Here is a 16037-nt window from a genome sequence, read left to right on the forward strand (position 1 = left end):
TATCGTGGCGTCCGACCCCCTATTCCCTTGGCCCTCGAGCCTGGTCTCCACTTCCCACCTCCTGGGGAAGCACTGTTTCACCAGCTTCTCCTTTCTCTGAGTGATATCCTGACCGAGCTCCCTGGGGAAGGCTTGACCAGCTCTGGCCTCGCTCTGGTCGACTAGGGTCCCCTTGCCACTCTGGCCTCTGACCCCACCCCACCTACGGGCACCTGAGGGCCCTGGATAACCTGACCCCAGAGTGGAGAGGGTCAACTTTCTTGGGCATTTCTCCATCCATTTCGTTTCTACTTACCTCTTGGTTTTTACTTGTATTTTATTTTTACCTTCTTATCTTTAAGGTTCTTTAATTGTACCATCCCCACCCTACCTCCTTTTTTTTTTTTATCATCTTTGCTTTCTCTTCAAGCCTGGGTCTTTGGCTTTGTCATACCCAAGTAAGAGAGCTGCCATTCCATTTTCACTGCCTAGGGGCTTGTAGGTGGATGCAAAGTGTAGTTTATTCATTGTCTGGAGATGAAAAAAATTTATTTCCTTTACAGTGGCTCTGAAGTGAGTGAAATAGGATAAATTCCCCCGACTCAGGAAAAGGCAGAGGCAAGGAATTGATTTCAAGGTTAGTTTGTTTTCAATTTTTGGACAGCAGCCTCACACGTAACTGCCCACCTTCTGGAGCTGTGTGCACTAACTGTGGTTTATTCAAGTTATTTTGAGATATTTGAATGGCTAAGGTTAGTTTCTAGTGAATCACCTAGAACACCTCTATATATTTATATCTGACACAATTGGCTAAATATATGTACTTTATATATAACATAGTAACACGTTGATTTACACATTTCAGCTAAATTAAAATGTGTGTTGCCCTAAATCCCAAAGCTAAAATAGAAGTGGCCATGTTGCCATCTTTGTAGTCAAGGACTTATAATCAAATCTTATTTTAAGCTTTACTATGTACTTAAAGAAACCATGTATGGACCCTGTCATTCAAGCATAAGTTAGAAAAAGATGCTGACTTACATAAAATTAGAGAAGATCTTATATGAGATTGCTAAATTGTAAGGTAGTTTATAAGTGCTGAGGCTTTCTGAAACGGGGACATCTGCATTTCCATTGTAAGGGCCCCATCTTGTGGATATGGTTTGATTAAAGAAGACACCTCATCCTAAGAATTCCAGTTACAGGTGTTTTCAGTTGGAAAAATATTAAGTTGATTCCTTCATATGTTGGAATTCTAGCCATTATAGTCTCTCTAAAGAGACTATAATTTCACAAATATTTTAGTTCTGAAATAACAGATTTTTCCTTTCAGAAATGTTGAAAATTTAAGTATTTTTAAAGTATACACAAATACTCCTGATTTATACATTGTTTTTGTTTCTCTTTTAAAATCAGATGTCTGACAATAATGTTACCAACCATAAGCTAAATGTGGAAGCCATAATTAAAAATATTAACACAATTTCTTTGGAGTTGAAGAAAATGAAAGGTAAGTATGGAATCACCGAATTAAAATGTTTGCATGTCATTGTTATAAAATAAATAGTAGAGTCAATTTGTGCTTCTGCTGGGGTGAAACTGAATTTTGCGTACTAATTAGGATTTTTCTATTTCTTAAGAAATGCTTACACTGTAATATGAACTAGATCTCTGAAGATGCATTATGTTTGAGCATTGACCTGGAGGTTAGCAGACTTGAATTTTCATCCCTGAATCCATTAATCATTACTAAGCCCCTAAAGTTCCCTCCAAGTCAAAACTTGTAAGTTTGCTTGATTGTGTGAATTAATGGTTCTAGTAGGATTAGATCTTATAGGTTATGATGTTTAGTCACTCAGCTTAGAGACATATTCTGTAATTTTATCCCAGGCATGTAAAATTTCCGTGATTGAATATTTCACCTATTCTTGACCAAACATTTCCTATGTTGGGAAACTCTCTATATCACCAGTCAATCTATTCCATCTTAGACAGTTCTTCTTCATGGACTAGCTGAAATCTTTTTCCCTATTTCTTTCATCCATTGGTCCTATTTCTAACCATTGAAACCACTGACTGTGTAGTGGTTATTCTTATGAAAACCTTTGGTATTTGAAGACAGTCTCTGTGTCAGTTATGAGACCTTCCTACAAGTAACAAAATACCAATTTAACATGGCTTATACAATATGGAAGATAATAAGAAGATCCAAGGTTTGGCAGCCCTAAAGCTAACTCAGAGTTTTAAAGACTTCATCAGGTACTAGGTTCTTTCCATATTTCTGTTCTGTTATGTTCACTCTGTTTGTCACTTCTCATGGTCATTACCTGCAGACATGACCGTATACAGACACTGTCTCTGCCTGTATCTCTCTTTTTTTTTTTTTTTTTTTTGCGGTACGCAGGCCTCTCACTGTTGTGGCCTCTCCCGTTGCGGAGCACAGGCTCCAGACGCGCAGGCTCAGCGGCCATGGCTCACGGGCCCAGCCACTCAGCGGCATGTGGGATCTTCCCGGACCGGGGCACTAACCCGCGTCCCCTGCATTGGCAGACGGACTCCCAACCACTGCGTCACCAGGAAAGCCCTCTTCTACCTTTTCATATTACCTATCACACTGTATTGTAATTGCATGTCTACTTACTTTTCCTATCCCTGCTCATCTGTAAACTCCTTAAGGGTATTCCTAGCACTTAACACAGTGCCTTCATATAATAGGCTCTTGAAAAACACTGATTAAATGAATAATTGGTTCCGGATGCTTGCACTCATGTAAAACAATTAGAGAAGCTTTAGATTCTTCTCAAACTTTATTATCTAACTGTTCTGGTTTGGGGATTATTCTTTCATGAAGTAAAATAAAATAATTATGATCAATGTGTTTCTGAAAAGTTGTGGGGTAGGGCAGGCAGTGAAGATACAAGACTTGTAGAGCTAGACTAGGAAGGTAGACTTCTGGTAAACAGGGAAGATTAAACGAACACTGTTACCCCCACTTTCTCCCAAAAGTAATAATATCAATAGCTAACGCTTATAGCATTTACCATAATCCAGATACTCTTCCAAGAGCTCTACATAAATGGGCTCAATCGTCATAACAACGTTATGAGGTAGGAAATAATACCATTGGCATTTACAGATACAGAAACAGATATAGAGAGGTTAACTAACTTTCCCAGAGTTACCCAACTAGTCACTGATAGACCTGAGATTTAAATTTAAAGTCCTACAAGTTGAGGGAAAGAGTAGTACTAAAAACAAGGGTCTTAAGACAAAGTTTACATATTGAGTTACAAGACCCACAGCGGGGAAACCCACTTGGCTACAAGACATTGGCAGCCAGATTTATACCCTCAAGCAGATTTTTCTTTCAGGAATCTGACCAGCCTAAGAGAAAAGACCTAAAGATACTGATAGCAGAGGTTCCTCCAACAAAATACCCAACCAGATCACCCCACAATATAGACCACCATGGGCAAAGAACTTCCAATTGTCTTTTTAGTACCATAGTCTTAAATATGAGCAGACAAGTATGGAAAACAGATATTTGAGGAAAGCATCTAATGTGAAAAGCAGAGACAAAACCAATAAATAGATTCAATCAATGGGGAAGAAACAGATTAAACTCCAAGAAACTATCATTAATATCCACAGAGAAGTAAGAGAAGATGCTATGTTCCTGAAAAAGGAACAGGATACTATAAAAAATATTTAGAGAACAAAGTTAAAAGTGTGACATAGAAATAAACTCTGGAGAAGGGTTTAAAGATAAAATGAAGAAAATTCGAGTGTGGAGCAAAAACACAGACAAGGAAGTCCAACATCCAATAAATAGGAGTTCTAGAAAGAAAGAACATAGACAATGGCTGGGGAAGAAGTCATCAAAGAAATAATCTGAGAAAATTTTCCAGAGCTGAAGGATATGACTTTTTACAATGAAAGACCCCATCACAGTAGATTGAAAATAGACCCATACTAGAAAACAATACTACAAAATTTCAGAACACTGGAAGAAAAAAAGATTCTTAAATCTTCTAAAGAGAAACAATGATTAAGAATTAGAATTGTATGAAAATTCTCCATAGAAACACTGGAAGCTAAAAGAAAATGCAGCAATGCCTTTGGAAATCTGAAGAAACATGATGTCCAACCTAGATTTCTATAGCCAGTCAATGTATTAAGCATTGGTGTAGAGAGAGAAATTTTCAGACATAAATTTCCCCACCTCAGGAAGTTACCTAGGTTGCATTCCACCAAACAAAGGAGTAAACCAAAGAAAGAGAGACCTGAGATTCTGGAAAAAAGATATTCCACATAAGGGAGGGGTGAAAGGAGACCCTAGGATAATGGTGAAGGGAGTTCCCAAGATGTGAGCTGTACAGCAGTCCTAGAGAGCTGTCAGTCCAGACTAGAGCTGATCAGACAGCTCTAGGAGAGGAGAGGCTTTCAACAATAGAATAGTCAAGGCACTTGACTATACTGAGAGGAGATTTACCCAACTGCAGAAATTTGGGATATATCCATGATAATTAAGCAATGAATAAAGGAAACAATTATTAACTGTGGTTGGGTGGTAGCTTGCAGGAAGGGAAACAGCATGTAGGACTCAGCTGTAAAGATTATATAATCAAGAAAAATTTAAACATTAAATATTGAGCTAAGAAAAATTGTCCTCAAGTACCGTGGGGGAATGGGTATAAGTGAAAAGAGCTATATCTTAATCTTCTGTGATCAGAAGCAAATAGATAATACCTAAAATTGAAAAAAAATATGCATGCCATTTAGAGATATGGAGGTTAAATGCCACCCCTCCCAAAACAAACAAACAAAAAAACACAGAAGAGAACCACAAAAGCAACAAAAACAAAATGGGCTCCAAAAAAGTTAAAAGTGGTTGCCTCTAGGAGAATAGGAACTGCTATTTTTTGCAACATGCTTTATTTGATTCTTTATACTATGTGCGTGTATAACAGATAAAAATAGTAATTTTAAAAATACATAAATTTGCATAAATCAAATTGCAATTTAGTAAGATAACTGACAATTTGAGCTAAAGAGCCCTTCTAGTAAGTTTCTATATCACGCTTATTTTGTAGTATATAAATTTGACTCTAAGTCAAAATTGGGCACATCTAAATTGTGGTTTGAGCAATAATCACTTAAAAGAAAGCTAAATTAAGAATTAGGAAATAGCTCCTTAAAGTAATAATAGTTGCCTATGACATATGTGCTACGATATAATGTCTTCTATTATTTTGTTTTACACAGAGCTCTCCCAGTTACTGCTTTGTGACCTTACCCTATGTTTTGGTCATCCTATGAAGACGGATGATTTAAAGGAAACAGAAAGAAACAACCCCCTCTTTGAAGAGTCTAAAATGTCAGATGTATGTCTTGCTTCTAACAGTTTTTTAATCTGATTTTTTATGTATTTGTTGTGAATTTATAACTTTTTATTGTTGAATTAACACATACCTAGGAGAATTGAGTTTACTAATATATTTAATATAATAAAAAACAAACTAAAAATATGTTGAGTTGTAAAGAATCATTTCATACTCTTGAAGGCTGTTATTTTCTTGTTTTAATGTTTCAAGGAATGACTAATTTATTTCATTAATGCCAAGAGTATGACATAGGAAATTGGCCATGAGGCACTGCTTATCCTTTACCCTATGCTTGAATTTGGCTTAGGTTGAAAGAGAGTCACTAAATTATAAATGTACGGTATGAGTTTATATTAATCAGATCTCTCCTGGTAGCAAGTGCCAAAAGCAACTCAAGCTAGCTGAAGCATTTATTGGGTCATGTGACTTGAAAGTCCATGGTTGGGATAGATTTCAGGGCCTCCACTAATTCATCAGATGTCTGTATCCTGGTTCTGTTTCTGTACATTGGCTTCATCCTCTCCTATTAAAAGCTGAATTCCTCCATATGCCAGGTAGAAGGGGGTAGAGGTAGGGTAGACAACTCCAGGTGTACAGCATTATCTTTTGGGGATCCCAGAGAAAAGAGATCTTCTCTGTCTCAGTGTTTAACATTCCAGAGAAAGATCCTGATTGGCCCAGCTTTGATTAAGATGGGTCCTGAGCAACTGTGTTTGGTGAGGCTGGTATCATATGCCAGGGTCTGTAGCAAAGGAGAGACCCCACGAAAAGAACAGAGTTGCCATGGCCTGAAGAAGGGGAGAAAGAATGCTAGTCATAAAAGCATCAGATACCACTCATTTCAGTCACTGAAGTGGAATGGGTTTTAGTTTTAGGATACCTTTATTCTAAAACTTCCTAATTTCTGTCCCTTTCCACCAACGAAAACTTAATAAGCGTTTACCTTGTAAACATAATTCACTACTATATAGTTGCTTTGAAATCTACCATGTCCTTCATTTTAGATGTTTTTGAACATAAAGTACAGAATACCATGAAGCGAGACACAAGGTCAGCAGAGCTTGCAGTGTTTTCTATCCTCATTACGCAGCACCTAGCTCAGTGCACAGAATAGGCATGACATCGCTTGTTGAATAGCCTGTTGAATAAACAGGTAAATGACTACACGATTTTCAGCTTTAGAATTCCTGAGTTCTGGACCCTAATTTGAGAATTTCCAGTTTCTAAGGATGAAGTTTTGTGAAGCATCCTTTTTATCAGCATTGATTAGAAGTCTCCACATGCTCATTATCTTAGCAAATCGTGCCAGTGGTCTTTCTGTTAGCTCAAGATGCAAGATATTCTTTGTGACTCAGAAAACTCGCAGATTAAACAGAGAAGCCAAAAATTTTTGTTAGTAAAAGTTGTGGGGACTTCCCTGGTGGCGCAGTGGTTAAGAATCCTGCCAATGCAGGGGACATGGGTTCAAGCCCTGGTCCGGGAAGATCCCACATGCCGCGGAGCAACTAAGCCCGTGTGCCACAACTACTGAGCCTGTGCTCTAAAGCATTCACGCCACAACTACTGAAGCCTGCGTGACACAGCTACTGAAGCCCGTGTGCCTAGAGCCCATGCTTCACAACAAGAGAAGCCACCGCAATGAGAAGCCCGCGCACCGCAACGAAGAGAAGCCCCCGCTCACCTCAACTAGAGGAAGGTGGCACGCAGCAACGAAGACCCAATGCAGCCAAAAATAAATAAATAAATAAATTTTTTAAAAAGTTGTGGAATAACAACCAAGGCCTCAAAGGGGAGAACTTAACTAAATGCGAGGTTTTCATTTTGTGAAATGCCTACTACTTTTTGTTAAATGAGATATGTAGGTTGAAGGAAAGAAGTGAATTGCTTTAAAGAATTTATAAAGCCTTTTGGGGAAGGGTGAAGAGAGGGCTTTATGACAGTTGTCAGGGGGATAAAAATAGAAAAATGGTATCTAATTGGAAAGTCTGATCAAATTTTTCCATGTATCTATACATGGCTTTTTCATCTTCCCGGGAAGACTTTGATAAAAATCTACATCACTTGATGATGCTTTTGGAGTTGGGTAGGGGTGGAGGAGGTAGGGTGTGGGTGTCAGTTGTGATGAAATTAAATCTGGGTGTACATGACACCAAAGCCTCATCTCTAAATTTAAAATGTTTTCTTTTGGTATTTGTTGCTTCAGTTTGCTTTAAAACAGAAAAATAATAGTGTGAATGAAATAAAGTCAATAAAGTTGTTTTAGGAACCAAAAAGTGAAGCAAAAGGCAAATTAATTTTAATTCCAAGAAGTTATCCCAACTGCATTTATCTTTTTCATTAAAAAAGTATACAAAAATCCCCCCAGCAAAAGCACCAAATAAGTATGAAACACTTTTGAAGCCTCTTAAATTATTGCTCTTGAGAAATTAAATTTTCAAATTATACATATAAAACTGGTGATTGCTTTGAATGGTAAAGGATTGGCTATTTAAAAAATCAGTTTTACGTGTTATCAAAAGCTATTACCATTTCAGCATTTTGAAACTTACCCCAAATTATTTCTGTAGGTATGTAAACTACTGTACTTGGAAATGGGTGTTCAAATACACATCTTTTTAAAATGAATTATTACAGTTCACTACTAGACTTTAGGTGTGAACATTATTACTCATGCACTTTGCACATACTGAAGAGGAATAAATAAATTATGGGATCTTTGACAGTCTTCATTTCAAACACTTTCTTAAGGGAAAGAACAAAACCCTTGTGTTCATGTTGAGGGGTTCAAATCAGTCCTGAGTGTTTGACGGTTTACCAAGATTGATTGATCTTCCCAGGCTGGGACAGAGGCAGGAGGAAGGTTCATTTGCTTGGCTAACTTGCTAGGGATAACCTGCAGAATACGTTAATGTGCACTGGTATCTGGAACCTCGGTTCTTCCCATCAATGAGCAGAAGTGGCATTTTCCTGAAGTAGTCGATAATATCTGACACAGACAGAAAGTCCTGAAAGATTCAAAATAGGGAGATAAATCAACATTGGAATAGGTAGTGTGAATTTCACTCTCAGTTTTTTTTTTATCTGCATAATATCCTACCTCTTGAAGTATGAGGATTATGGGAAAAAAACGTGTAAAATTTGGCAAATATTGTAATGATTTCTGCTATAGAACTTTGAAAAAAATAATTCCTCACCAATATCCAGCAAACCTTGGACAAAAGACAAATATGTATTTAGGTATATATATTTTTAACCTCATAGGGAATTATATATATTATAGAGATAGAGAGAGGGAGAGAGGGAGAGTCTAATTATGATAGCCTTACCTTAGGATCGTTCTATCTGTGTGGTTCGGTTTTGGTTTTTGTAGCCCTACTTTACTCTAAATCACGAGCAATGCTAGGAGGTATAAGGAATCAGGAGGTCAGACGGCATTGCCGGTGTCTGAAGATGCATAATAGTTCCTTCATGATCTCCGCCGTGTCCCCACTGCCACCTCCACACTCACTTGCTCTGTAGCAAGTCTTTGCATTCATTACCTGGATCACCCTATCCCTGATGGTCAGACTGGGAAACCCCCATCCATCCATCTAGATATGGGTCAGAGGTCATTTGGTACCCCAGACAGAGTTATGCACTTCCTCCAAGACTACTCTGCTAGGTGCCTCCCTCCAGGGCAACTGCAATGAGTGGTTTGTATTTGTGTGTTTCCACACTAGACCAGTAGAAGTCCTGGAGGGCAGACATCTCTGCTTCTGTAGGACCTATGCAGCTCTACCCATGCTGAACCAGTGATTCAAACGTGACCAAAATCATGTGGGTTTTTTTTTCTACTGGTTTACATTACCATAACTTAAAAATATTTGGAGTGAAGTGGAAGTTATGGGTAAGTTGTTTCTCATTCTGGAAATGTTTGATTCAGCTGATCCTCCTCCTGGAAATTTGAACTTAAAGAACATGTTTGGGGCATTAAAGCGACTAGCATAAACCTTGGAAAAATAGAGGAAAAGGTCTTTGGCAATCTGGCCACCTTCATTGGCCTTACTTCCATTTTTAGTAAGCAATGACCCAAGTCATTTTTCCAGATATCCATTTAAGATACAGACCTATAAATACACTGTAATCTTACGTTAAAATTATGTTATAGAGGTGACTTAATTCACCTCTGTGTCACAGAAGGGACTTGCCTTTGGCACCATCTAACCGGATTTTTAAAAATTTAAATGCTAACATATATTTTTTAAGTTACACATGTGACTTTAGACTATTTGGAATAAAAGATATAAGTAGCAGAGGTAGATACTGTTACCATTTTATTTCCTTCCAGTAAATGAAGGGCTTCACTAATGTGACTTAACTCTAAAGTTGCCAGGCAGTATGGACCCCAAAAGAATGCTACAGCAAGGTTCCATGTAGGTAGGTATGCAGAGAGGCATAAATAGAGAATTGGGGGAAATTTTACAACTAGAAGTCCTTACCTCTTTCCCTCGGAGTCCAGTTCCCAACAAGTAAACTTGGCTTTCCTCCTGATAACGGATCTGGATGTTGTAAACTTTATCTTTGTACAACACCATGAGGACGTATGGATTGGTTATTGTTTTTCTAGAGCTGTCTCTAACCAGGAAAGTGCCATCCTAAAAGGATAGATTCTTGTTATTATGGGAGCAGCAAAAGTCAATACTCCTGTTGCCTGTGAGAGCAGTAGACAAGCCTCTAGGGATCTGGGAACCTACCAGTTGGCAATTCAGTGAACATTTAGTTCCCCAAACAACTGCAGTCCCATGTGGCATGGATTTCTTGGTTGTCAAGAAAGAGGCAGCAGAGATTATGTTAGAGCAATTTCCAAATTTCAAAGAGACCTCTTTGAAGTCTCTTGATGAAAAAGGAATCTCTTTTTCAGTAATAACAAATGATAGATGGTTGAGTGGATAAAGGGCCAGCAAAATAAGGACTTTATTGGTTAAGTAAAGATATATCTTCCTACTGCTGAGAGCTATTTCCCTAACTCTTTCTTTCCACAGTCAAAGTCAGAAAACACCCAAATTCCTAAGAAATTTACCCATTTTAAAACCTCATGGTATCCAGGTACAGTGTTTCATCATCAAGCACCTGAACAAAATCCAGTGTGGACCATCTGTGTTCTTATCTCCCTTTTTTTTCTGATATTTACCAAAATAGTATTGTGATTTGTCCTGTACTTTAAAATTTCATTCCATAAATAAGCTACATAATATTAATACTATAAAGATCTAATATTAAAATAAAATGAATTAGGAAGGACTCATTTAAATTACTCCCTCCTCTGTGTATTGAATCAGGATGGTTCTAAATAGCCACCAATCTGCAATTATGGCTTTCCTTTGTTTTTTTTATTCCAGGTTGATTGAGTAACTTCTAGTTGGAACATCTCTGTTGAACAAATATACGTGTGGACCAGCGATTCATAGCCCTGGCTTCACTTTAGAATTTCAAGTTCTGAAGACTCCCAGAGCCCACACAGCACCCCTGACTAATTGAATCAGAATCTCTCCAAGTGAGACCAGAATCAGAATTTTTTAAGGCTTCCCAGGTGATTTAAATGTGCAGCCAAGCTTGAGAACTACTCTTGCAGTCTCGAGATGTGAAAGAAAGATGAAGGATCTTTGCTTTCCTGTCTCTGATATATAGATTTAAGGTTAATGTTCAGCACTGGAAGACAGGAAATCTGGTTTAAGACCTTTCATATTAAATGACAGCTAGAAATTTCTAGCAGAAAGGACAAAAAATCGCTGTTGTCTCTCTCAATACGGGGTCCCTTCACATTGATGTGGATGGCAACTGTGTATCAAGAGGAAGATGGAACCGATAAGACATTGGAAATTTGGGGGAAAGAGAGTCTCCTTTTGATGCTGTGTGATTCCTGTGAAAAGATGAACCATTTTACTTAAGAAAATCTCCTAAGATTCTGCCAGCCAAATGACCACCTTAATTTAGATTTTTTTTTCCCCAGGGTCCTAAGAGTCTGGTAGGACACTGGTAGGTGGAAAGCTGGCACTAATTGGCCCCCTTGGTATAACAGCATGAATGGCACCCAGCAGAATTCCTAGCCCACAATTGATACTCAGTAAAAGTCAGTTCCATTTCTTTTCTTCCATTAATATTTATAACTACTTAAAAAATAAACTTTAGCACAGTACCTGGTTTATCTTTCTAAGAGCCGCTTCTGCCTCTAATCGGGTAATATAAGAAACGTACCAGTCTTCATTTAATGAATTCTGAAAATGTAAATTTTTAAAAATGGTATAAATTTTGCAGTTACATATGTAAGTGAAAAGAAAAGCCTCCAAGTAATCATTACCATAAATCACCACCTCAGTTCCATGAAGTTTGAAGCATTTATTTTCTTAATTTGAATATAGAATCATTCAGGTGGGAATAAATAGAAGATATTTTGTGTGAACTGCTGTTTTCCAGGACACTAGTTACAAAGGTAGCAATGAATAAGCGTTTCATATATAATTAAGCCTCTAATCAGGAACGATATAGATGTAATAATTTCTTCAATGTAGTATAATGATATATTTAATGAAAAAAACTAGGTTAACGAGCAGTTAAGTGACTTATGCAATGTCACAAACCAAGAAACAGATGAAAAACAGCATTATTTTTCTCATTGTTTAATGCAAAACACACATTTGCCATTGGAAGAGGAACACCAAGGAAAAAAGAACATATTATTTTTCATCTGAGTCCTCCTCTTGATTTTTTTCACTAAAAAAATTAAGACTAACAGAAGATAAAAGAACAAGAGAGTATTCATTGGGAGTTTCTGATGATTCGTTTACTGGAGTAGAAATAAAATACAAACATATGCTTTATATTACCTCTTCTTCTGAACGGGATGGTAGCTGAGGTTTGTTTGGAGCTGGCGAGGGAAAGCTCCTGCCTTCACCTCTGGGAGGTGGCCTGTTGGTAGGGCCTTCAAAAGTAGAGCATTTTGAAAGTTCATTTACTTTAAGCAATTTTTCACTTGTCATAACACATTTCCCCCCCAAAATGCCCTTGCACTTATTCCCAGCAGTTAACATTTCAAGACACCACAGCTTCAAATATAATTTTCGGGACTTCCCTGGCAGTCCAGTGGTTAAGACTCGACTCCGTGCCCCCAATGCAGGGGGCACGGGTTCGATCCCTGGTCGGGATCCTGCATGCCACACAGCCAAAAAAAAAAAAAAAAAAAGCCAGTTGTTCGAAACCACAAGGGCTGTTCAGGCCCTATCCTGTAGCCAGGCCAGTGAAATTTTGAGACACTACCACACATTTGAGTGATTGCTTCATTGTGCACGTTACATATATACCACCCATGTGATGACAATGTGGTGATAAAATAATTATGTTCTCATTGTTTTCACAAAAAGAAATTTAAGTTACCCAAGATGAGGTGAAGTTACCTTAAGAATATTTTTAGCTTTTAGAACCAGAGTTTACTACCTGCTGTTCTTTACCAAATTTTCTACAGAGTTCAACTTCCATAGAAAGCCCTGCCAACTATCTGATCAACCAGGAAGTCTGTATTGGGTTCTATAAATTACCCGGCACTTGTGCTTCGCCTTCTCTAACACCTTTTTTTCTTGTTGCCAGTTCCCTGAAACTTTCCAAGAGAATGTGTTTCAGGAAAGGTTTGATTTTGTTGATTTATAATTGCCAAGGCTGTCTCCTGTGTGCCAGAACAGCTGTTAAAGGCTGGGAGATTCTGTGAGTTGAATGTTCTCTTAATAATTCATGCATCATTCATTTGTTCATTCAACAGACATTTATTCAGCACTACTCCGTCCAGGCCCTGAGTAAGGCACCCATGTATGCTACCTTTCATTCTCACAGCAACCCCGCAAGGTGGGTATTATCTTCTTTTTTGAATATCAGGAAACAAAGGCTCAGAGAGCCTAAATAAAGCATGTGCTCTTAGTGGCAGTGCCAAGACTTGAACTTTACTGTGCATAAATGAGAATTCCAGGGGGACCCAGTATCACCCAGGCTCAGGAATATGCATTTAACAAGCACTCCAGGTGGTTCTGCACCAGGGCTGTTACTCCATCTACAATACACCACAAGGGGCAAACTGCCTGCCCCTGGGCCACTGAGAGAGGAGAGTTACTTGGGAAGAGCCAGAGTCTTCCCAGCCATGTCACCTGGATTACTTGAGATGATGTTCCCTGTTTCTAAATAAGCAGATCAGGCTAGCCTGAGCTGCTGATCTTCCTTCTTAAGGCTCCAAGTACCTGAACAGACCTTCCCCATGCCCACCTTTGCAGTCCAACACGGCAGGCACTTTTATAATGTTTGTTGAATGAATGAAATCTAGCTACATGGGAAAGTAATATAATCAAGGCTTATAGTGCATGGCTGTTTTAGAGTTGAGGAATTATTCTCTTTCTGCTTCTGCATCTGCAGGCTAGCACTACTAAGTCATTATTCATGACAGACAATTTACTACTTTTCATTGCAGTCACCCACCACCCTTAACATCTAGATCCTCAAGGGTTTTGGACAATATACAGCACATCCTTTATCTTCCTGACCTTGGGACAGCCAGTGGAGGATTAGACTGAGGACCAGGTGTCCTGGTACTCTTAGGAGAAAAGGGTTCAATTTTGATGAAGGTAGTAAAGTAAGCCCTCTGCATCCACAGGTTCCACATCTGTGAATTCAACCAACTGCAGATTGGTTCAGCCAGTGGGTTGGTTGAATCTGTGGATGTGGAGCCCGTGGATGTGAAGTTCTGATGGTGCTATGCCATTTTACACAAAGAACTTGAACATCCTTGGATTTTGGTATCTGTGGGGTCCTGAAACCAACCCCCCTCCCATATTAGAGGGATGACTCTATTCCAAAAAAATTAACTGACTGTTTATATTAATAATCCCCATCACCAACTCATAAAAGCAGGAGTCTGTGGAATTCACTTTGTGAGATACTGCTGTAAGTGAAGTGTCTGAAGCTCAGATGCCTGCAGGGGCCAGGCAAGGAACACAAAGTAGGTTCACAAAATAATGAGTTGTGGACACTGGAAAATTGAGGGGTGTGTGTGGAGGAACTGTGGAAGCCATATAGTGAATATGGACACTATATCCTCAAATGCCTAGGAAACATTGAAAACGTAGTGGATTTCATTGGTGTCAGCAGTAGGGTCTCACACATACGTGGGATGATGTACCCAATTGAATGTAATAGATGTGCTCCTGAAAAAAGTTCTACTCTTGAGTTATAATTTAAACTTACTAAAGTAGTTTCCTATTTATGACACATACAGTGTACTGGTGTTCCTGTATGTGTACCATGAGTGCCAAAAAGAAAAGAGTGTTTTGTTTTTTCCTCACAGGATTTTTAAAAGTCTTAAGTCAACCTTTAAAAATGGGGTAATTTCACATTAAAAGCCATATTTCCAGTTTTTCTTGAAAAAAAATCAGAAAATCTGGTAACACTAGGTGAGTTTCCTAGCATGAGAAAAAAATCTGTTTACTAGAGTTGGGTGACTTTCCATAGTCATCTGTCAGTCATTCAACAAATATTTTTAAAGTGGCTACCATGTGCTAGTTACTTGCAAGTCTTTAAGGATAAAAAATAAACACGGTCTAGTCCTACCTTTTAGGTCTTTGCTTCTATTCAGGGTGGTCCATAGACCAGCAATACCATCACCACACAGGAACTTGCTAGAAATGCAGAACCTCGGGTCCCATCCAAGACCCACCGAACTAGAATATGCCTTTTACCACAACTCCCAGGTGATTTGTATGCATTTTAAAGTCTGAGGACACTCTCAGCAAATACTTATCATGGACACCCAGAGGAGGTACTACTGAAAATGCAGGTCCTCACCCAGACTTACTGTATCAGAATCTTGGGGCCTGGGGTCTCTTAAACTGTATTTTAAACCTGTTCCTCAACTAGCAACTCCAGGTTAGATTCATTATAGAAACCAAAACTACAGAAAAAGCCAGCACTATCCTAAGTACCATATAAAAACAGCAGGGAGGAAAAGCTCTATGTGGGAAGATGAAGGCCAAGGCTGCCTTCCTGAGGAAGTGTGTGTGTGTGTGTGTGTGTACGCGCGTGTGTCTGTGGTGGTCTGTGTAGTATCCTATCACTCCAACAGCCTTTGGCACACTGCAGAAACTGAGTTAAGGGCTGAATGATGAAGTCAGATACTTTTAGGAAACAACAAAACCGTTGCCAAAAGGCTTTGGGACAGGTTGGCCGTCCAGTCATGATGGCATATTGGCTGGAGTAAACCACTAGAGCCCAGAGTACAAACCGTGAGAGAAGTATGGCGGCAGGGAGGCACTCTGCGAAAAACCACTGTTGCTGTGGAGACAGAAAAAGAACGGATTTTAAGTTGGGTTAGGTTTAAGGGGCCAGAGGGGGAGCCTGGACTGGGGAAATGCTACTTCTTTTGCTATCACTTCCCACTCCCTCCCTGAAACCATGGAAGGCAGGGCAAAGAGAAGGAACTTGTTGGACATACTTCACTGCTGTCCCAAGATGGACCATCCCAAAGTCTAACAAGCTTCTCAAGCCCAAAAGCAAAAGCAACAAAAGAACTGTGTAAAGGGCTTTAAAAGCTACTTTAAAAAGTCAGCTGCAGTTTGAGGACTTTGAGTTTGGAGCATGACAGAAGTCCTCTGGGGAGAGGACTTC

The 16037-nt window shown here is 38.9% G+C and overlaps 2 protein-coding genes across 2 annotated transcripts in view; one reads left to right on the top strand and one right to left on the bottom strand.

Moving 5' to 3' along the window:
- Positions 1-541: 541 nt before the first annotated feature.
- Positions 542-5396, top strand: LOC309804565 (uncharacterized protein C5orf58; the record flags this gene model as incomplete). The annotated part of the gene is made up of 3 exons (XM_082621985.1): positions 542-616; positions 1396-1489; positions 5245-5396. The coding sequence occupies exons 2-3, from the start codon at positions 1396-1398 to the stop codon at positions 5394-5396; spliced, it is 246 nt and encodes an 81-aa protein (XP_082478111.1). The 5' UTR covers positions 542-616.
- Positions 5397-7637: 2241 nt separating this feature from the next.
- The window catches only part of LCP2 (lymphocyte cytosolic protein 2), a 44755-nt gene continuing 36355 nt past the window's right edge, over positions 7638-16037 (bottom strand). Inside the window, exons 16-20 of the mRNA XM_082620230.1 lie at positions 15655-15704; positions 12227-12321; positions 11540-11617; positions 9842-9997; positions 7638-8368 (exon numbers count right to left, since the gene is read on the bottom strand). Of these exons, the coding sequence (XP_082476356.1) occupies positions 8246-8368; positions 9842-9997; positions 11540-11617; positions 12227-12321; positions 15655-15704 (502 nt within the window). The 3' untranslated portion in view covers positions 7638-8245. The remainder of the gene's footprint in view (positions 8369-9841; positions 9998-11539; positions 11618-12226; positions 12322-15654; positions 15705-16037) is intronic.

This window comes from Mesoplodon mirus (assembly GCF_964341445.2).
Source record: "Mesoplodon mirus genome assembly, chromosome: 5".
Classification (NCBI taxonomy): domain Eukaryota; kingdom Metazoa; phylum Chordata; class Mammalia; order Artiodactyla; family Ziphiidae; genus Mesoplodon; species Mesoplodon mirus.